Source organism: Venturia canescens, chromosome 2 (assembly GCF_019457755.1).
Source record: "Venturia canescens isolate UGA chromosome 2, ASM1945775v1, whole genome shotgun sequence".
NCBI lineage: Eukaryota > Metazoa > Arthropoda > Insecta > Hymenoptera > Ichneumonidae > Venturia > Venturia canescens.
In genome coordinates, this window is record NC_057422.1 from 3244697 (window position 1) to 3267702 (window position 23006).

Here is a 23006-nt window from a genome sequence, read left to right on the forward strand (position 1 = left end):
ATCTCTGGTCCCCGCGAGCCCCGTCACTCACCCGGCAACCTCAACGGGAGAATATTTTCTCTCTTTCTTCGCTTCCTCTCGCGTCTATGTCCCTCGAAATTGGCGCTCTCGCTCTTTTCCTCTCTGGCTCACTCCCTGCCTTCATCCCCGGTGTTCTACTTTTATTTTCATTTTTTTCCTCCTTCTTTTTTTCCCTCTCATTTTTTATACTCTTCTGAGAGCTCGCTCGAAGTGGCACGAAACGCCGGCGTCTCCCACGCGCCGGGACGTCGTCCACCGTTGCGCGGGGTCGCCCCATCTCGGCGTCGTCTCTGACGTTCTCACCCTCTTCTCAGGCTCATTCCAGTGCGAGCGACGTTCAGCCCGCGAAACAACGGAGCAGCCGATGACTTTTCTTCGCGCGTGCTTTTACTTCGGTCTCCCCGGCATCGGCGCTCCAATCCTCGGCTCGCCGAGTGTGGCTCGCGGGTTGATCGGCGAGGGGGAATCCGTGCTCGGGGCTCGTCCTCGGGACACCTCCTGGCGACGTTTTCAGGCCTTTTTCCCGTTCGCCGTCTCCCCTCCGCTCGAGCCCCCGTCCGCCCTCGCAATGCCCTTTTCTCCGCGTATTTTTTCCCTCGTTTTATCCCCCTTGATCCAGGTCGTTCGAATCCTCGCCGCGGAAGAGGACGCAGCCCTCCCTCTCGCGTCGGTCATGAACTCGAATCAGGAGAAAGCGAGGGGCGCGGAAAGAGCGGAGACGCTGTGAGAAATCGACGCCGGGCAACCCCGCAAGTCCGGCGACACCGATGCAATGCGAGACGACGAGGACGACGGGCAGGACGACGGGGAGACACCCGCTGGGTCAGGGTTGGAATTGGGAGAGCGGGGAACCACACGGCGGTCGCATGCTTCGACGAATCGAACTTCCTCTCGCTCTCGTCCGCTGCGTCAAGTTTCTCGAGTTTCCCGGTGGCTTTGACCAGCTGACATAAACGTGGATCGAGGATCTGCCGGCATCCTGGTGACTGATTGAAAACCGTTTGAACGATGCCACGAGAAAAATAATGAAAAATCGAAAGTTTCGTATTCTCGCTGCTCAATCGCGGTTGCGCGGATTTTTAAAATTGACATTCCACCGGCTCCGACCTCGGCCCGATTTGCGAGAAAGTTCGTCGCGCGAACCGTTCGGCACGAATGGGAAAGAAAAACCCGAAGAAACGATGCCTCCGTCGAGCGGAGGTCACGTTATTCCCAGAAATAAATGTGCGCCCTTGGGAACCGTTGGCTCGGGAAAATTACAGTAACCAGGATCAGTTGACCCAGTTGTGAAGCGGCAGGAAATCCGATTCGATTCTATCGACGGAATCCCTTGAATGTGGACCTTCGTACACGCATCTATTCGAGCCGAGGACGATTGACTCCTGAACGGACTTGGAAATTTTTCATCAAATTCGAAACTCTCCGAGTTTTCCCCCCATTTTAATCGCTCGCCAATGAATTCGATCGCTTGAAAAGCTTCTCTCTCCTCCCGAAAGCCACGCGAAAGAATGCACCCTCCTTTCTGCACGCTCTCGACGCGTACAAAGCGAATTGAGTAAATGGAAGAAAATGCTCGAGTAGGAGCATCGCCGGTACTGATACAGAGGAGCGAGGGGCTGCGGAGCGGCCTATCGATTTTCCTCGAGTATTCGTCCGAGGCTAAAGGGTTGAAAATAATGTAATAAAGAAGATGGACGGTGTGTTTGTGTGCGCGAGCGAGGAGGGGACGGGAAAGGCCGGAAGGAGGGTGCAAAAAGAGGGAGCGTCGACGTGATTCGTGCGGAAAAATCGTCGAATCGATCGTTCCCGGAGCTCTTTCCCTCGCCCTGTCTCCCTGACGCGAGCACACACCGACGCACCCGCGCGTAGCCGCTCACGCTCTCGATTTCGCAGCGCTGGAGCGGGCACTTTTTCGTCTGTTTTATATTTTTTTTCGTCATCCGAGGGCGCGCATCAAAGACTCAAATCTCACCGGGATATTTCCTCTTGTGTTCGGCATCGACCTCCCGGGCGAGAGCGAAATACTTTTCCTTTATGTCCTTGTCCATGTTTTTCCACAAAACTCCGAGCCTGTTGCAGAAATTTGAAAATCTATTGACTAACCTGGAGAGTCGGGAATTTCGTCGCGTTCGCGACGAAACGTCATCGCGAGGGGAAACACGTAATTGCGGGGATGATCGAGATGGGCGGGCGGGCGGGCGTTAAACAAGAGGATTTTACTGGCCTAACGCTTATGTCCTTGTTCGACTCCCGGGGGTTTTCAACCGCCAGTTTCTTTCGCCACTCGTTGGCGAACAGCATGAAAGCGTTCGCGGGCCTCGGTATTTTCTGCTTCCCCGACGACGAGCTCGCCCCCTCGGCGACGCCGCTTTTCTCCCGGACCGAGGAGCCCGCGTCCCCGCTGCCTTGGAGCTGCACTTGAACCACGCTACCAGCCACGATCCCGGCTCGATGGAGCTTCGGCTCGACGCAGACGGCCCTTCTCCTCGTTCCGCTCGACGCCGCCCTCCTGCTCGCGCTGCTCTCCGTCAATATGCCGATCAGCTGGTTCCGGCTCGCTTGACGGTGCGCCCGACGACCTCCCCCCGGCGGTTGCCGGACCGCCACGAGCGCCGAGATCGACGATTTGCTCTCGCCGCCCCCCGGCCGCGGCCCTGACGCTATTACGATCCCGCGGTCCGACGACGGCGCCGTCGAAGCTTCGGAAAATTCACTCGATTCAATCCTCAGCCCAAAGGAAAATACCCGTTCTACGATGCCCCCAGCAAACGAACCCACTTTTTCTTCCCGTTGACTAATTTTTTTTCAAATTCCCGTCAAACGTATTTCGGAGCCTTTTCCCACTCGATAATCACTGGCTCCTCGATACCACCGGGAAACTTACCTTTGACATTGAGACTCGCGAGAAGATCATAATTCTCCATAACTCTCGCAACAGAATACTATCGATTATTCAACTCCCGTATTGATAAAAACAATCAAGATTATAAAAATGTGGGAAAATACTTTTTGTCTCTCAATTGTCGCAGGGAATAGCGGAAAGAGGGAGGCCAACAATAGTAACGGCCAGGCTCGAATGATAAAAAGTTACCGAAAAGGGACGAGGCAACACACGAAATGTATAATTATTATTTAATCAAGGCCCCGAGCGTTGTTGCGAGCTCGTTAAGTTTTTATCGTTGTTGAAAGACCGTTGTCAAGCTGTACGTCGCTGTTTGACGCCCCTCCTTCATTTATCCTTTTTTTGTACTGTCTTTTTTCTTCCACGACAAATTGCTGCTGCATATTTTTTCTTCATTTATTTAATCGAGTCGTCGTGCCCCCCCATCGCGTCGTCGCTTTATCATCGATTATCGAACAAATGAGCGACGAAAATCCGGGCTCGGGAGCCCCGCTCAATTCAAACGTCCAAGTTTCTTAACCCCCCGGCGGCGCGTTAATCGCGTTTTAAGAGAACATTTTTTTTCATTCGTTCATAACGGACCTTTCTTTACTGCGAAAACGTCGGTATGACGTGCGACTTGAGCTGCGGATGCCCAAAACGAGGCTTGGACTACTACGGTTTGTTGGGGATAAAGAAAAACAGTCGCGACCTCGACATCAAAAAAGCGTGAGAACATTCCCTTCAATACGGTTATCGTTCCTCGTAACAGCACGTTTTGCCCTTAAATCATTCCAAGTATTCACTATCACCGGAAAAATACACGCCCGTGTTCCCACTGTCGTTTAACCCTGAAAAAATCGAGTCGATCTCAGGGCCCCTGTCGCAATCACCCTTAAAAGGATGGATCAGTTGGTATATCGCGACCGTTAGTGCGAGAGAGATAGCTGCAAATTTCGAAATCGAAATTCTTTGACACCTTTTGACCGATTAAAAAAAGGCTCTGTCAGTCGATTTTTACCATCGTTCTGCGTAGGCTGACAGAGCCTTTTTTTATCGGTCAAACCGTGTCAGAGAATTTCAATTTCAAAAATTCCAAGCAAGGTTAGTCGACTGATCCCATACTCTTAAAATAGTTCACCCACCAAACGATTTTTTTAAGTCTTCAAATTTACGCAGAGTTTCAAATGAATGAGTTTCACTTACGCGCATATCAAATTTTGCGTGTTTAACCTTTTAAGGACGGGGATTTTTGCCTTAAAATCCAATTTTTTTAACGCTAAATTTGTGCACAATATTGATGAATTTTTCAAGTGGAGCGCCCGACCAAAATAGTGGTCGATAATTCGACCAGATCCGTCCTGCGAGGGTTAAATGCGAAGAAAAATACACAGGATTATCAGGACTATGCTTAAAGAATCGTTTATTTTTCCATTTAACGAATGAACTCTTTTTACGAAGTTTATGAAAAAGTACACGATAACAATAATATTATAAAGGTCTGGGAAATAATTCGAGACGATTGTCTTACTGGTAATAAAGAATAGTACCTTAAAGATCGAACGGAATTGGTAACGAGCACTCGTATAACCTCGCATTTGCTTATTTCGGCGTTTTGTTTCTTCTTGCCTCGGCCCATTCCTGTCGTAGCCTTCAGTCTTTTTATTAAATACTTTTTTCTTAATCCATTTGCTACTCCATCGCTAAGGCGATTTTTGACATAAAAAAGTACAGTATTTTGGCCAGGGACGAATGAAATTTGGGGTTCAGTCAATGATGAATCTCCGATTAATTAAGGAGGGTGGATCGCGACGAGAGAACGGTGCGATGCTAAACCACGTTAAAAATACGAAGAATTTCAGAATTATAAGAATTTCATAAAATTTGGTAAATGCATTATTTTAAAATATATGTAAGACGATATAAATTTTTTTAGATTTTTCTACCACATAGCTCTCGAGTAATTGAGCACTAAAGGTCACGTGTAGAAGCGTTGAGTTTACAACATATATACAGTTATACATCTCGTGCGCATGAGAACTTCGATTAAACGCTCAATTATGCGATAGCCAGGTGGTAAAAAAGTGTACTTGATGCCAAAGAATGTTATCACGAAATTTGATGAAATTCTGATTATTTTGATTTCGTGATGCACCCTCCTTAATTAATGGCTTGTAATTTCATTCGCCGAAAGATAAGTTGAAAAAATGTGTACTTGCAATTTCGAATTAATAACTCTGACATTAATTTAGAGTGAGAATATATTTAATTAGGGAGTAAAAATCGATCCGATTTAGACAGCCTTAAAATACGATGCTTCGGCATGATTAACCTTAAAACTATCGACATTTGGTGGTGGAGAGGTTGAGCACGAAATTCGATCGTACGAGGCGCCTCTAAACCGATCAATGAACAAAAATACGCTCCGAAAATGATTTTTTCTTCATTCAAGATTCAAATATTCGCGTATTCCGCGTGGATTAACTTCGTTGGATACGAAAAATGAATTTTTCTTTTGAGTTAATCCTTTCGTGTAAAGCACAATGTTAATATTGACGGATTAAAAAATCTCTTGATGAAGTTTCCGTCGTTTGGCTACCCGACATAATCCTGAGAGGCTGGGCAGTGACGAAAGCTCCCGAGTAATTTTTTCCCTCGTCGCTGAGGCTTACGACGTCCTGTCAAATCCGTTAAGACGCACCGTCTACGATCAGTACGGCGAGGAAGGCTTGAAGAGCGGCGTCCCGGGACCTCACGGTTACGTCCAACCTTATGCTTACCACGGAGAGCCGATGCGCACGTACAGGTACGTCAGAGTGTTCTGAGAACGTCAGATTTTTCGATTGTTATGAAAAAAAAAAAAAAAAAATACTTTTGATAGGGAGTGAAAAAACCAGTTTCGGTGATGATCGAAGGAGATTTCAGTTAACGCTTGACTCGCGCTCAAATTCTTCATTTTTTTGGTCCAGAGAGTTTTTTGGAACGGAAAGTCCGTACGCTGATCTACTTAATATTTTGCAAACTCGTTCGGACTTTGAGGACTGTCCCGAAGGTCGAGGTGTCAAACGCAGAGAGGAGCCACTTTTTCACCCCCTCCCGCTGTCCTTATTGGAAGTAAGATTTTTCGAGCGACGCTCAGCGGTGTTTCGAATCCGTTGGAAATTAATGAAGGAATAATTGACGAGACGTCTAATGAATAAAAACTATCGAAGTGTCAGAAATTTTGTTCATAAATTCGAACGCTCAGTAACAGGTTTTTCACGGAGGCTTTAAAAAAATGAAAATTGAGAGGCTCGTTTTCAAAACCGAGAATGAAGCAGAGACCGTTATGAGGGAGAAAATTCTTACCGTTCCTATTCAGCCGGGCATAGCCACGGGAACACAAATTACATTCCCCGAAGAGGGCGATCAGGGACCTAGCAAAATACCCGGTAAAATTACCAACGGCCAGAAATTCATTTCTTATTCGTACCTCACTTATATTTGTGTCACTAAACCGTTCGTCAACAGATAAACAAATAAACTCACGCGTCCGTTGGACCTTTCACTCACATTGCCTGCTTATTCCTTTGTTTTTTCTCTTTTCATGGAGCGATCGTTGAGTACACTTAAAAATTCGAACAATCACATCGAAGGTGAAATAATTTTGTTTCTGTTGATCCAAATGTTTCATTCTTCACAGGAGAAAATTTTATAGGAACGAAACTCCGTGACAAAATTAAATAAAGACACAAATCGTTCTCGAACATTATTTATTTTGAATAAATTACAGCTGACATTATATTCGTGACCGAAGATCGACCTCACGAAACGTTCAAGAGGGAATGTGCTAATCTGTCTGTGACGGTGAGAATTTTTTTGCGGGAGGCACTTATCGGAACTGTCGTCCCTGTGAAAACAATCGACGAAAGAATTCTCCGGATTCCCGTAACGAGCATTGTGACGTGAGTTCACTTTTTCGAATGTTAGCAATATTGTTGGAATTACAGAGCGAAATTTTTCATTTCGAGCCCCATTCAGCAACAGTCGCGGACCTTTGCGAATTCTCGGGCGTCAGAACTTCGAGAATAATGGCCGTCCGTGTAGCACACAAAAAAAATATTTTTCAGTGACTCTGATACTGACGCGCACGAATTTGTGTCGCGTGAGATTTTCAACGCAGCGAAAAAGTCGTTTTCGAACAATAAGTTGTTTCGTGTATTTTTGAACCTCATTCTGTGCTTACACACCGTCGAGACATGTCATTAAATTGCCCCCCTTTCGCGAGTATTTCCTACGGCCGACTATACTCGGTGTCAGCCTACACGTAGAAAATTTAAAAATTCGTAGATAAAAAATTCACTGTGTAATTCCGGTTACGTTCTTGATTTTCCGTTCCGATCGTAATCCGAAGTGACAGACCGAACCGCAAAGTCCGTTTCGTCGCCACACGATGGAGACACACGTCAATAAAAATAAACTCGAAACAGGCCTGAATATGAGAAAATAGTGCCAGGCGAAGGACTTCCGTTGCCACTAAATCCTGAACAACGTGGAGATCTCGTGATAAGATTCGACATCGAATTTCCGATCTACATGCCAATGACGAGCAAGAGTTATTTGAAAAAAGCTTTCAGAACGGCTAAGATACATGACGGAGACGATTTTCTTAGAGGTGAACAAGCTCAGGGAAACATCGACGACGATATACCGTTACGGAGAGACCGCCACGAAGAATCGGGAGACCGAAAATGACACAATTCTCATTATTTTTATTTCACGATCGTACTTTTTGTTAAATAAATATGAATTAATAAATATATGCATCATTGTTTGTCCTTTCATTTGTGAGACATGGAAAAGTGAGGTTAGGAATTTCACACACGCGCCATCATCGGTTGAGGAACGTCGACTGATACGGAATACGGAATTTTGGAAACTTTAAACTGGAAAGAATCGACTCATTTTTTCCATAGAAATACCTTGATTTGACCACATTCAAATAATTTATTTCGTCGAACAAGATGTCATTACATCCACAAAGCTTTTTTTCTTCAATCGTTGAAAAGCTTCTCAAAGACAAAGGTGTGCTAAAAACAGGGCAAAAAGAACAAATTCTTTCGTTTCTACGCATGGAATGAAAAAAGTTCAATTCTTTGGGAGAGTTCCTTCAGAAATGGTGGAAATAACTTTTAAACAAACGAATAAAAACAATAAATCGAAGTACCACGATTGTTTTTTTCGTTAAATAATTTCTCGTGTTCATTATTGTCGATGCTAAAAGTTCAGAATAAAAAAATCGATTTTTTGCATCTGAGCGGTCGTTCAATTTTTAAACTTCGATATTTGGTCACCGCTTTTGCAGAAAACATCATTTCACGGAGAGCGAGCGTTGAATTCTTAGTCTCCTACTTTGCAAGGTATAATCGATACCGGTCGATACTCGAGGAATGTTCGAAAATTATAAATATATATATTCATAGACAGAGGTGAATAAGCTGTTGAATAAAAATATTGTTGAAAAATCGATTTTTATGGCTCGTTCCTTCGATGCAAAAGTACATTGACTCTAATATTTTTCGAGTGTCGAATAAGACTAAGTTTATGCTTGAATATCAAATAATTGAATTTCCATAAATATTGTGTTTGATTGCGAGTTGTATTTATAAAACAAGATGTCACAGAGGCTCTGTCGGAGTGGTTCGATGTTTTTAATCGCTCTTTATTTTAATGACAGTTCTTATTTAACCAGAAAATATCAGAATCCACTTTTATTTATGTAGGAGAGATCTGACGTCATCGCGAGATAATCTTTTGCCGCCGTTCACGGCGTTATCTGAAGAAACGGAAAGTGCTGGGGTGGTGCTGGGCGATTTAATACATAAAGGTGAACGCACAATGTGAAAAACAATATGGAACGTGGAACGACGTATGGAAATTAGAAACAAGGAATGTCGTGCACGGGTTAGAAGACTATTGCAGGTCGCGTTTTTTTTTGTACTTGAAACATAACGAAGGATCGAAAACACAGAAAAGTTATTCATAATTTGGAACCTCGTTGTATATCCAATATTTTTTTCCATATATTTGGGGGATTATTACTTGAATATCTTTTATTTTGTTTCTGCATATGCATGCATCCTTGCGGTCTTCACGATGGTGTGAATATCTCCGTTGCGCTTGTCCTTGTCAGGTGAAAAAAAACGTTTACGATATATTTTCGAACGTTCACACAATACTCATCGATATGGATTCGAGACGATGCTATGAGACAGATCGTGCTATTGTTCAACTTATTCGGCTGTGGATGCACCTTTAACTCAGTTTGTGTCGTTCTTCTCACTCACTTCTCACTGTATGGACGGTGGGGACGGTGGTGAGGACGACGGTGGTGAGCCCGGTGAGCCGCCTTGCGCGAGTGCGCAAACAGCGCCCTCTTTCGTATTTTTATCTCGAGTCAGAATTTCATCTAACTAGAAATCATATGACTCCGCTGCACGTGACTTTATTTACAGTTGGCTCACGAGCCTCTCGCCAATATGTATGGTGCAGCAGCAGTCACTCGTGTGATTATAGGCCGTAAACGTAAATTCGTACCAGTGTATAACAACGAGACGGGATATGCGAGATTTATAGTTGAATATCGGCGTTATTGTTTTTTTCATCGAATTTTTTAAATTTATATTCAGTTTTTAAAATTGTGCTGAAGCTTATGATGCCTTTGTTGAATAAATTATTATCAACGAGAAATAGTTCACAGTGCAGACAATCGGACTGTCGTTTACTAGTTAATTTCGGTATTGGGGCCAACGACAGGTGAGAAAATATTCACAAAGTGTCACGAGTGAGGGACAACGACTGAAGTACACAGCATAAAAAATACGTCAATCATGCGAAAATAGAACCAATGGAATATTGCAAAGCAATCATGAAATATTGTATTTCTTTGTCTCGTATGTTTCATTCAATACTGCTTTCTCGTCCAAATGTTTCCTATTTCATTCGGAGACACTGTTTTTTTTTTTTTCTTTTCATTTCATATTCCTATAATGTTTGGCTTGTCTTTGTTAGGAAAAACTTCACTCAATTTTGTCGCGTGACTCTTCGTGATGTGAGTGAGACAAAAAAAGAAAAAAAGCGATAGCGCTAAACTTTCAATAACCTTACGTCGTATGAGCATTTCGGTTATAAAAGTATGGGAAAAAAAACAAAAGAGTAACGACCGTGAACTTTTACAACTGTCCGGTATAGTTTTCCATTACCCTTGTCGCGGTGTTAAACAACGTTTCTTTTTATTGTTCGATCATTATGGATTATTGTTAATTAATAATGTAAATTTTCCATTCGTTCATCATTGGAATTTTTTTTATCAGATGTTTAGCATTCTACTCGAAAAAAAATGGTTCGTGTGATTTTGACATATCACGTTTCATCTGACATGTGACCGTTATCTCCAGTTACTATTGGAAGGATTTTTGTATTGAGTTTTGTGGTTTATATAAATTTTAGACTTTGTACTACATGAAATGGAATGATAATGATTGATGATAGATTTGTTTTAAAATTTTTCTCCAGAGTGTTCATGGCACTGCAGTTCGCATTGTTGACACTTAACAAGAAACTATTTTTTTAGGATATTTTTGTCTCCAATTTTTAAAACTGTCTAAATTTTCCAAGCAGGTCCTCGGCTTTGAAAAGCAGTCGTTGTATTTACAATAAGCAATATTCATCATTACAATCGTACACCCGAAAACTAAATTCATTGCTATTTAATTTATTTTTTCTTCAATTTACAGAAACGAAGTACATTTTGGTGCCGATCAAATAAGAATTCTATTGTTTCGTGAGTGCGAGTGGCGAGGCAGGAAACTTCTTTTTGACTCTGTTTCGGCAAGAAAAGTAAGCAATGCGTCGGGTGATGTGCCCTCTGGCAATCACCAACCCACTCAACAAAATGGCAAACCATCAAATTCAACGTGTCCGAGAAACGGAACAGGTCTTATCGCAGAGGTAAAAACTATGTGTAATTACTATCAATCATAAAAATGTATATTGTTATGACACGAGTTGAGTAGGAAATGGAATTCAATTGATTTCTCCATCACGCTATGCAAATGTTTGTTCCACAGCATGAGAAAGTTGCCTGCGACGACGTCAGTCTTCTCAGCGAAATGATTTTTGGTACAGTGGCAATGACATACAGAGGATCGCTGTTCAAAGTACACGCTCTGAATGCCCCCAGATGTATAATGTGTACCAAAGTCTTTCCGGCTCCTGATCACAGTGCTCGCAAGTTGAGGTAATTGAAGCATTACGACGATAATTGTAAATGAATCGCGGAAAGAAGAGAAGAAAAGAAAGCGGATAAATATAAGCTCTCGTCGAAATTTCAGCGAAAGACAATCGGACGAGCTTCTGAGACACTCGACGACTGTCGACTCAAACTCGAGTAGCGGTAGTACGAGAAATACGAGTGAGTTTGAGATTTTACTGCTAGAATACTGTTTTCAATATCTTCGATTTAATAATTTCATAGAAGAAAGTAAACAAATGAACGGCTCACTCAAAAATTCATTTCTTTTCTCACACACGGAATCGCATTGTTTAACAATACTCGTTTTATGGCAGTGCCTCATATGAATTCGGGAAATTTTTCTGCCAACTCTCTCAGTCCAGGCTTACGAAAAAATTCTACATGCTCAAGTACGAGCAGCGGTTGGGACATAGACATCCCATTGTTGGGCAGTAAGTTTGTCCCTACTTCATCAATTTTTTTTTGCAAATTGAATACCTTTGAAACCATAAATGTTAATGAATAATGATCGAAATCAGGTACACAATCGTTGGAGAGTAATGGTTCATCCGGGTTCGGTAGTTCGACGAGTTTACGCAGAAGATGGTTGAGAGCAGTCTCAACGACTCTGAGCCACGCAGAATTGGAAGAAAAATTTGGTATTCAAGCGTACTGTGAGAACTTGAGCAACGAGAACCGAGAAAACTGTTATCGTCGTCATAAAACTCGTTTTGGACTCGCAGTTCTAATTCAGCTTACACCTGGCTTCGAACGGTACTATTAGATTTCTCTTACAGTTGAACTTTTGTAAATATTCACCAGAGCATTAAAAAAAGTCCAAATTGCATAGAAACATTAATTCAGTAACAGCATAAAAGCCACAAAAGTCCAGTCAAAATCTATTTTGTTCAATTGAAAAATTTTCATGCAACATCGGAGATGTAAAGTCCGCAATTCAGCAAACGAAATGTCGTGAAAACTCAACTTTTTTTTAACTAAGTCGAAATGATACCTAAATATGAAGCGATGAAATTTTTCATGACTTTTTCAAACTGATGTTTTGCGTCGAAAGCCAAAAAAAATAAATTGGTAAAAAAAATGCGTGAGTTCAATAAGAGATTGAAAGTAATGATCGAATGTTTTAATTGCAGACAGATGGAAACACGTTTGCTGGAACACGTTGGCCAATTGGAAACAATGCTAAATCGTTTGTGTTACGCTTGCATAGAAACATGTAGATGTCACCGTAAAAGTAATGGCGAATGTAAAGGATTGACTTCTCGTATGCATCGAGCATCAAACAGATGTATCACGTGGCTTTTACGCTTGCTCTCCAACATTAACGCCGACAGAATACCGTCTCTGTGGCACGAAGTTATAACGAGTACGTCGACGCCTCTTGTGCACAGAACTCATACGCTCCATCGCAATCTTCGACAGATTTGCCAGTTGATTAATGGGGTTGACACAAAATCAACTAATTTGTAAGTTGGCAAAATTTCCATGTCGGCTGTTCATATTTTGTGTGAACCTGCTGTATTTGTAAAAGCGTTATTTTTATTTTTTATTCCTCGTCAATTTTTATCGACTTTCAATTCTCCACACGAATATAATAGTACCACACAGTTTCCAAGTTTTTCTCCTACTGTTCTTACAATAATAGAGTAGAAAATAAAATAATCAGTATTTTATACTCAACCTCAAGCTCCTACATGAGGACGGCCACACCAAAATCAAATTTTGATTACATTCTTTCAGTTTTCTGAGCACCGTTTTAACTGCTGTATTGACGCATCATCTGGGCTGGGTTCAAACTGTAATGTCACCGAAAAACAAACAACTGGTAATTTTTTTATTCATCACAAATCGTGTATAGTTTTGACGAATTTCTTATGTGATCATTTAATGATCTTAAACTATAATTGTGAAATTCCAGATGGAGGATTTGGGGAAACGATATCCGTGCAATCCGCTCTGGGCTCAATTAGGCGATTTGTACGGTGCACTTGGAAATCCATCAAAGCTGGTGCATACAGTAATAGCAGGTGATTCGGATAAGACAGAACTGATAAACGGGGTATTGACGTGTCTGTCGTACTTCATACGAAGTGCAGTAGTGAAAAAACGTCGTGAATATCGTTGTTCATCCGAGCAGGACGTAAGAGAAGCGATAGCTGTGTTGGAGCGAAAAAAACGAACGAACGAGCGTTACGTTAATTCGTCCCATGCAACGAACAAGTTGAGAGTATCGACGGAGGAAGGCTCATCGGTATCGCAAAGTGAGGAATTGAGGCCAGAAATTCGATGCAAATCATCGATGGGAACGATTTCAACGAAAAGCATTTGTGCGGATGTGGTGAGTCCGAGTAAAACAAGTAAGGGGAGAAAAATCAGCTCAATCGACTCGAGCATTCCTCGACTGAAGCGTACAACCAGTGCGCAAAAAAATCTTGACACGCTTTCCTCAAATTCGATCGACAGCCGATTAAAGTGTCCGGTTAAGGTGGAAACTTTGGATGACGATGACCCGAGCATCGAGGTGCCTCTGTTGTCGCCGGGTATGACGGAAAAAAATTACCCAACGAGCACAGTGAAAATAATTGTAAGTGAAACAACGACGGGAAGTCCTACGAACGACGTAGGAGGGACAAAAAAACGCATACCGCGCGTCGCACCAAGATTTAATCTGCAGAATAAGGTTGAACTTGAAGAATCCGAACTTGACGGATTAACGATGGCAACGAAATTGGCAATGTCGTTGCAGCGACGGAACGACAGTGGTTTTGATTCACAAAAATTTTATCCGGAATATTGTCCTCTCGAGACTGAAGCCTTTTACGCGCGTTTGGATGTCGCTAAGAACGAACAACAGTCCCAAGTGTTTTTCACTCTTGGCGAAGAGGATAAAAGTTTTGAGGAGAAACCACGTAACACGCAACAGATCGATACCAATTGTCAATGTTCTTTTGCATTTACGAGAGTCCCGAGTACATCGGCCGAATTACCCGAAGGCGTATTGAGAAAAATCATCCAGAGAAACTTCCCGGAATCGTCTAAAAGCATACAGCGGCCCTCGTTGACGTCGTTTAGAAATGAAAAACTCGGCGTCTCGTGTCCAAAATGTAACGGCGCTGGTTTAGCAGTCCCTCAAACCTTCGAAGGTAGCAAATTACTTTTGGAAACCCCGACCAACGCCACTGAAGTTCTTCGTACTTGCGGCAACTCCGTCGGCAATCGAGCTGCAAGATTATTTCGTTCCAACAGTCTCGAGGCTCTCATGGAAGCTAATAATGTCGTTGAACTCCCGATGCCGAGGTTTGCAACGTAAAATTTAAACAATAAAGTCCTTGAAAAGTTTCTTCTTGAAATAATAATAAAACTTTCTTTATAAAATAGTAATAATACATTTTTCAACAATCACTCAACCCCCCATTGAATATTTTTTTATTCAACAGATCAAAGAAATCGGCACCGAGCACAAACGAGTCTGGCGAAGTGACGGGTTTCACGAAGACCCTCCTACCGAGAAGAGTCAAGAGCAACATCGACGAAATCGTGGACTCGACGATATACGATTCGGGTTACACTTCGGGTCTAGTCATACAGGGTTTGACGAAAAAGAAGAGAAGGAAGGAGAAAAGTTCGGGTGAAAACCACGAGAACGAGAATGTTGAGATCGATTGGTTGACACAATTACGAGAAGAAGTGAACATAAATGCCAAATTTCCGGTCATCGATCAACCGGTCTCCGAAGCATTGTGCATTCTCGCCGATATGGACAGTTGGCAAGTTGGTGTATTGTCCAACACATCGACTGTTCAAAACTCTTTGGTACCAGTAGGAATGTCCCGTCTTGTTGCAACGATGCTCGAGTCATTTGCTTATTTGTGGACGAAGTATCGATCGCCAACTCATGTAAATATCTTGTTTTTCTTCTTTGCAACGAATAATTGGTTTCATTTCGTTCTTTCAAATTTTCATCGATGTTTAAACACCGAATCAATCGCAACGATCCTAGAATTCTGTCAAATGAGATTAAAATTGTTAACAATTTTTTTCCCCTCGAGCACATACGTTAATAAAGTCACAACTGTTTTCTATTTTCATGACACAGTGTATCGGCATATTCGAGTGCAAGTTACGAGAAATGTGGCTAAGGAGCGAAGCACTTGCCGAGATGTTAATGGCTGTGGACGTGTGTGACGTTACGATAGGAAGTTTGACTAAAGCACTGGATCTCGACGCTGCGGACATACCCTTGTTACTCGCAGTTGCGACAACTCACTCCCCCCAAATAGCGCAGAGATTTGGGTTGAGCCTCGCTTGAATCAAGCTCGAAATAAATACCGTGTTGGTAGTCATTTTATAAGTGAATTAGGATCGTTCCATTATTAAATGCGTATGTTGACACGAAAACCAGAAGATCGTAATCATCCATTTTTATTCGTGAAAACTAGTTTCATTGATCATGAGCAGTATTTACCGAATCAAGTAAGATTAATAGAAAATGTCGAAAATTCCGAAGTCTTTTGGAGCTCTTTTTTGGCTCTGCACAACTCAGGGACCTCTGAAATATCACTCTTTTAACGTTAGTTCAAACCGTTTCTCAATGCTGGGGCGTTATTTTGGGAATACTCCAATGCGAAAACTGTGCCTTTCTAGAGAATGTCATGAACCTAATCTGATGTTAGTAGATACATAAGATTGCGAGAATGAAGAGGAAAAATAAATGTTTTGATTGAAGGAAACTCTTCTGTCAAATTTACATTTTCATTTGAAAACTAGTTTTCACTGATAAAATTGAGTTTTAACGTCATTTGGATTTGGAACGTAAAATAGAAAGATATCGAACATGGTTGATATCTTCTCTAGCATTGGAAAGTTAATTTCAAAATAAATGATGAGCGATCGCGTGACAAACGAATGGAATCGTCGCTCAAAAGCGCTTTTTAAAGAAAAGATATCAACAATTGAATTATCTCGAAACGCGATTAAAGTATATTTAGTCATATCTTAACGTGTTACCGATAAATCGGTAATTGAAACGAGGTCGGATTGGAAGTCTGCGTAGTATTTAAAAACTAAAAGATTTGCTTTTAATCTTTTGCGCACAAGTAACGCCGCCAGCGAGCTTCGAGCTTCAACGTGATATATAGAAATTCGTGAATCCAAAAAATTTTGCAATATTATATCGATTGAGACAAATGTATGCTTAGAATGAGTTCTGAATATTATTAGTTTCATACAAATTAAGACGAGTCTTAATGTGAATAGAGTCTTAACAACCGTGAAATATCACGCTTTATTTTTCTCTGTAAATATGTAATCCCTCTTTTTTTTTCTATAAACCGTCAGTTTACCCAAATTCGAAAAAGCAACGATCAATGAGCGGGAGATGAAGAACCGTCTCAAAAATGCTAGATGATAAATATTCGATTTAAATTTTTTAACGGAATTTAAAGAATCGCAGCTAACGATGTGATTCGATATCTAATTGTAATGGAGATCAATCAACCATTCGGTTAGGATAAAAATCGAAAAAAACGATTATTATACGATAACCGTAAAAGACATATGAATTCGAGTATCTAACCTAGTTACCAAATACTCGTGGTAAGGAGACATCTGTGTTCGTTTAGCGTATTAAGTTCGAAATAAATTTGAAGCATCGAGATACTTGCTTTTTTACATGAAAATGCGAATTAGTTGACAAAATAATCGAGCAAAATAACTAATAAAAAACATTAGGTTTTGTAATGATTTTCGTTCTGTTTCCATCCCCTACCTAAGCGGGTGGTGGTTTCAACATTTTCTTTTGTTTTTTTTTTTCTATTCTGTATCTTCGCCTTTCAATTATTTAAATTACTCTTCCGTTTTCCATATGCCGGTTCACGTCAAAAATTCTGAGGTGTTGTCTAAATTTTATCGTATTTTTTAGGTTTCTTTTTTATTTCAAGAATTTTTTATCGCGAAAATCATGCAGATTTGTATCCCTCCGCCGTGAGTTACAACGTTTTTCTCTCTAAATCTTCTCCGGAGCATTGACGTAGAATTCTTTGTAGCTCTGTCCAAACGGTCTCTACAGATCTTTTTGATTTTTATTCATCAATGGAACGTTGGTTAACGCATTCGAATTTTTACTACTATTGTTTGTTGATATTGTGTAATTTATTTATCAGGCGGGTTCCCCGAGTCATCGATCGCGGCGGTTCGATAATCGAAGCAAAAAATAAAATTCGAGTAAGTCGAGTCGAGATAAAATATATTTTGAAATGATAATATTTCATTATTTATTAATTCTCAATGATTCTCATTAATAAATTACTTTTTCCAATGCTCTAACCCTTGCGTCACTTACACACTCGCCTCATACGATATTCCATCGACAAAGTTGGGTCATGACGAGTGTTGCAATTGCTGTTGCTGTTGTTCACCTCAACCCAAGTGTTTGGTACGTTTTAAAGAACAATCATTCGGTCCTCACCTACGCGCGAAACATTATCAAGTATTACAAAAGTACATAAACGAGTTACGATATTCACGCCTCCTTCTTTTTGTTTCAGAAATACGTTCAACCCGAAAAGACTAAACCTTTTAAGCCGATGCGCGTAAGTCCGCAATGTTGATATTCCGTTGCATCCTTGACACGAAGAAATATTCTTTTTTTTCAATCTTTTCATTCCATGTATAACACACGAATGGCTAACGTTCGAAGAATATAATTGCGACGATTGTTTCAGCGAAACGATTTTTTTTTCAATTCGATTCAATCCTATTTACTTTGTGCAACTTACAATAATGCAGTCATTTTTCACGTGTAAAAGCAGTTAAAATTCTCAGCGAAACTGTTACCATGAAAAATAATGCTAATAAATTTGATTTAATCCTTTTTGCAGTTCTATTCCAAACAAGAATGTCCGATGGATGATCAAACCACATACAAACTTTCATTTTGGGATGGACCTGTGACGGTCAGAAGTGAACAGGCGACTCGACCACCGGATTCTTTGACCGTCGGGGATGGACCCATTTCTGAAGAAACTGTACACAAAGTGCGAGAATTTTTTTTTCAATTGATATAAATTTGAAGTATAAAATTTGCGAATTTTGTACTTCGTAGTTCTGCTAATTTGATTGCTCAGAAATCTCTTTGTTGTGAACGAGTTAATGACGGACGGGGACTGACGAGCTCGAAAACTCGTCAAGAAAGGGCACAAAATCATTCCAAATAACAAATTATTATTACGTTTTTTAAACATTTCTATTCGCAATTGATATTCAAAGCGGAGCCTCGTCAAAAGGCTTTTCACAGAAGTTTATGAAATTTTTTCAACTTATCCAGAACCCTGTCATCTTGTAACGAAATTTGAAAAAATCGTATCATTTTCGAGATAGTCGAAATAAAAAATTGTAAAATTTTCCATGTTTTTTAACGGAAATTCGGGGTAATTTCACATTTAATGCCACGACGAAGGTTTTCAAAAAGCCACCGAAAATTCTGATCGTTCGTGGAGGAAATGTCTTCGTCTTCATAACATTTGACAGTAATTTTCAATATTGAGGATCGCCATGATCGCGTTTATAAAAAATCTTTATTCCCATCGAACAGATGAGCTATTTAGGAAATTGGTGCGTGCAAACGGAGCCTCCCTGTATGCCATGTACAAGATCGTGGGTTGCCCGCGGTCCGGTGCAGGACGTAACTACTCACAAACACGATTACACGTGGAAAATGGTCGAGAGAGAAGAGCCTTATTCGGAGCAGCAAGGGAACAGTTTGCACATTCCTTGTGCCGCGATGTCTGGTCAGTTTTCCTCGCATCGATCGAGGCTGCCCATTAATATTTATTCATTTTTGTAATTCACAGACGACACGACGTACAGATTGAGTTATTACAACTCGACGTGTCGCATACCCGTGAAGCCTTTCAAGCCGTTCAGACGTTACGAAAAATCCGATGTTCCCATGGATGGATGCACCACTTACAGGCTCAGCTATTGGCCCAATGAGGCCACAGCCAAGGCAAGGAACAACTTTGTTTTCAGCTTATTTCAAAAATCCAATTTTCAAATTATCTGAAACAAAAGTCGCGGAAGAACTTTGAGCACCGAGCTCCGAGTTTCCCAATTCGAAAACTTGAGCACTGAAAATATTTGTCTTCGTTCAACAGGAGCCGCAACCATGGAATTCGAGGTTGTCTTACGTCCCACCGACCACCCCGATGGACGGCTGCACCACTTACAAACTCAGCTACTGGCCGCACAGAGAACCACGAAGAACGCCGTACTCTGCCCAGCAAGAATCGAACAACGTTCTCAACGCCGGTTGCTGCTTCGACGACAATACAACGTACAATTTGAGTTATTTCGGGTGCGGTGGTGAGCGACCACCTGCGGCCAAACCTTTGCCAAATGCTGACCTTTTCTCCAAATGTCCACTGTCGTACGATACGGTTAATCGGGTAATTAGGAGAATTGAACTTGGCCTTCTGCAGCAAATGAATCCGAAGCCACGTTTCCCATTTACTTTAATTCAGTGTCTTAAGCAATCAACTCAATTTGTCGAAATACTGTTTTAGTTGAGCTACTTGGGAAATTGGTGTGTCAAGCCCGACCCTCCGTGTATTCCGTGCACCAAAAACCTCATGGCAAGAGGACCGATGCAGGACGTAACGACCCAGAGACACGATTATACGTGGAAAAGTACGGATTTCGAACTCGCGGAGGGTTATCATCCGGAGGACAGCCTCGTACTGTCTCCACTTCCCCTCGACTGTGAGTACTGCGGCGAGCACTTTCGATGTTAATTAGTTTCGTTCGAAAACAGTTTTTCTACCCCAACGATGTTCCCCTTGAAATTTTATTCAAATTTTCAAAATTTTTTGATAAGGCTAATTCTGGGATAACAGAAAAGATGAGTAACCTTTTATTTCCTTGGCACGCGAATGAATGAATTTTTGTATTCGTTCAAGTTCGAATTTGAGTATTTGAATGTAAATGAGTTTAAATTTGTCCGAGTTCAACTGAGTCAAAAAAAATTGGATGATTCAGTTACTGAGGCATTGAAAGTACGCACGTGGTTTTTGGGATATCGAAGATTCGCCTATTGAAATTGAATTAATATGAAATAATGCTGATTCCATCTGACAATTTTTTTTTAAGACTTCAAGGCATCTTGAAACCGCTTCTTTCATAACATCAAATTCAGAAGGAACTTTCGTGTAGTTTAAAAAAAAATATACTCCGTTTTTGTGATGGTTTTTCTGACACGAATAACGACATGATATTCGTGCAGAATAAAATGTCGGTGAAAACGCAAACGTGCCATTTACGCCTCGCACGTGTAATTTCATTGCTTCATCCTGTGCCGCTCGTAACGTGTTTCTTTTGTTTTTCAAATCTCGTACTTATTTTAGTAGTGCATCAGTGAACTTGGACATAAATTACTTTCACAGGCTGCACAACTCACAGGCTATCCTACTTCCCGAATAATATAAAATGCCTGACCAGAGAGAAGCCTTTTAAACCTGCAAGGAAATACTGCCCTCAAGATGTTCCTATGGACTCCGAGACTACCATGAGCCTCAGCTATCAACCTGTCGAAATCCCTGTACCGCAAGAAAAACCTTGGATCACAACGGCTGCCTATAATCCACCTGTCATTCCCGTCGACGATAGTACAACCTATAATTTGAGGTATTTCTATCTTCTCGAGCCTCCTTAATTTTATATTTATCCTGAAATGAGCTAGAAAATTGAATCGAGAGCTCACGAGTCGTTGAAAAAGTAATGCAACAACTGAGAAAATTTGTTTTTTCCACTTTCATCTTTTTATAAATGCCTGAAAATGTTTTGTCTGCGAACCTGGGCCTGCAAAGTACGTGGAACATTGAAAATCCTTTTTTTGGGAGTTAAATTTCAACGAAAATTATTTTACCAATTCTCCGGCTTGGTTTTGGCTAGCAGTTGCCAAAATCAAACTGAAACTACGTTCCACGTTCTTCGTTCTTTTATTCCTGCAGTAGAAAATTCCTCAATCATTAGTGACTAAAATTAACAATTGTGATTTCCTGCAGTTACATACCGCCTGGCACTTTGGTTCCTTCGGATGAACCCTGCGACCCTCCACCAGACCTATGCGCAGGTAAAGTACATTCTTAAAAATGTATGCATTTTTGAATCAAAGTCGTAATTGCAGTCCTCCCATCTTTCGAGTCGTCTAACGTGCGATAATTTATTGTTTCCAATTGAAATGGATTAAAATAATCTTCTCAGTGACTGAACGATAAATTTACCTTCGACCACCTCGGTCGAATGCATCGATACATAATTTTTTAATGATCTCTCAACAAAAAAGGTGATCGAATATTTGACGAGCCCATTAGAACCATTATTTTCCCATGTAACCATTCCCGAGTATAGTTTTTTCATTCGATCGTTCGATTTTTTCAGTTTCTCCATCTCCTTTTCCATGTCCATCATGCATCAGACTACCCTGCGATAGTGAGTATGCAAAGACTGCGCTGCTTTTTCGAGTATAAAAAAGTAAAAAATGTCTGATAACTAAAAATTGTGTTCTGTGACGTTTCAGCGAACGCTTTTTCGCCGTTACCTTAGCGCCGAGTGGGATCCCCCTTTTTTGAGCATTTACAGCCATGTACATACATTATTTCTAGTGACGATATTATCCGTTTTGTGTAGTCGTGTACTGTCCTATTTATTAAATGAAATATTTTACCACGAAGTTTTGTTTTTTAGATGAAATCCATTGACAATTCGACCGACCCCGGAGGTCGTTTGCGTGGATTTTTTTACGTCGAACAAACTTTTTGTTGATTTTCGTCAAAATTTTACGTGAAGCTCTGACAGCGAATGCTTTGCTCCAATTTTTCCATCGCACTATTTCGTATGCGAATGTCGTTCGAAATAAATTTTTCAACGGATACACAGAGCGGGAAAAGGCTGAGGACAGGAGGGATTCGTGTAGTAAATTCGTTGATTCATCAAGAGTTAAGTACGTCACGAGAACGCGACGAAAAACCTACGCAGCATGGAGAGAGTCCTCGGACGAATCGCGGCGGCGAAGCCCCCGCGAATATCGAAGAATTCACGGGAGCTAAAACGCTCAAGTTATCGATGCTTGGGAGCCTGGCACAGGAGAGATGCCACGAACATTTATTGTAAAAACGCGCCTCGCCGGTGGCTTCTGGATTCCACGGATCCATATTTGCGAAGGCCAACCAACTCGTGTGAAAGTAACGGTCGCTTCCTCGCAATACCGTAACTATTACGAAATCGAATTATACATACGCGGTTTCGAAGCTGGATATAAACATTGAAAGAAAATATTTTTTCCTTCGTTTTCTCATCAAAGTGTGTTTGTTCTCTTCTCCATACAAAAATAACTTTCATTTCGTAAAATTGTGTCCGGGTCTCTGAATGCTTAATATTTTCTATCGAAAATGATCTACGTTGAGATCAGATAAAATAGAAAATGGTCATTATAATTTTAAATGAATTTTCAGCATATTGAATGAAGCAATTTTACAAATAACTGAAATCATACAACTTTAAATTCTTTTCATCTTCACTCCTCGAATTGCAGCTGCGATTAGACACAAATTAAGGTAGATCATGCTCGAAGGATCGTATTTCATCGATTTCTAAGTCGATTTTTACTCCCTAATTAAAGATATTATCACTCTATATTAATGTCAGAGTTATTAATTCGAAATTGTAAATACATTTTTTCAATTTATCTTTCGGTGAATGAAATTACGAGCCATTAATTAATCGGGGATCCATCACTCACTGAACCCCAAATTTCATTCG

General features: G+C 41.1%; 4 protein-coding genes across 5 annotated transcripts; 3 read left to right on the forward strand and 1 right to left on the reverse strand.

Moving 5' to 3' along the window:
• Nucleotides 1-1982: 1982 nt before the first annotated feature.
• Nucleotides 1983-2945, reverse strand: LOC122407183 (transcription factor SOX-3-like). Its single transcript, XM_043413214.1, has 3 exons — nucleotides 2906-2945; nucleotides 2246-2720; nucleotides 1983-2091 (listed from the first exon to the last, which is right to left on the reverse strand). The coding sequence occupies exons 1-3, from the start codon at nucleotides 2943-2945 to the stop codon at nucleotides 1983-1985; spliced, it is 624 nt and encodes a 207-aa protein (XP_043269149.1).
• A 432-nt stretch (nucleotides 2946-3377) lies between these two features.
• Nucleotides 3378-16931, forward strand: LOC122407316 (folliculin-interacting protein 2). 2 transcript variants are annotated; one of them, XM_043413446.1, is made up of 12 exons: nucleotides 3378-3631; nucleotides 5484-5708; nucleotides 10678-10891; nucleotides 11011-11180; nucleotides 11275-11354; nucleotides 11510-11626; nucleotides 11714-11948; nucleotides 12326-12658; nucleotides 12933-13017; nucleotides 13111-14489; nucleotides 14630-15089; nucleotides 15289-16931. In XM_043413446.1, the coding sequence occupies exons 1-12, from the start codon at nucleotides 3531-3533 to the stop codon at nucleotides 15499-15501; spliced, it is 3612 nt and encodes a 1203-aa protein (XP_043269381.1). In that variant the 5' UTR covers nucleotides 3378-3530; the 3' UTR covers nucleotides 15502-16931. The 2 variants fall into 2 exon arrangements, with proteins under 2 accessions (XP_043269381.1, XP_043269382.1); XM_043413447.1 differs by lacking the exons at nucleotides 3378-3631; nucleotides 5484-5708 and adding an exon at nucleotides 9380-9697.
• On the forward strand, nucleotides 6094-7703 carry LOC122407318 (dnaJ homolog subfamily B member 13-like). Its single transcript, XM_043413449.1, has 3 exons — nucleotides 6094-6333; nucleotides 6675-6846; nucleotides 7372-7703. Exons 1-3 carry the CDS (start codon nucleotides 6180-6182, stop codon nucleotides 7634-7636), a joined length of 591 nt encoding a protein of 196 aa, XP_043269384.1. The 5' UTR covers nucleotides 6094-6179; the 3' UTR covers nucleotides 7637-7703.
• LOC122407191 (stabilizer of axonemal microtubules 1-like) lies at nucleotides 15502-21918 on the forward strand (the record flags this gene model as incomplete). The annotated part of the gene is made up of 13 exons (XM_043413232.1): nucleotides 15502-15524; nucleotides 17354-17414; nucleotides 17566-17625; nucleotides 17738-17782; nucleotides 18071-18226; nucleotides 18784-18979; nucleotides 19043-19197; nucleotides 19346-19636; nucleotides 19754-19949; nucleotides 20630-20870; nucleotides 21251-21318; nucleotides 21627-21677; nucleotides 21766-21918. Coding segments are annotated over 13 exons (1569 nt in total), but the record flags the coding sequence as incomplete, so codon positions are not given.
• Between the last annotated feature and the right edge of the window lie 1088 nt (nucleotides 21919-23006).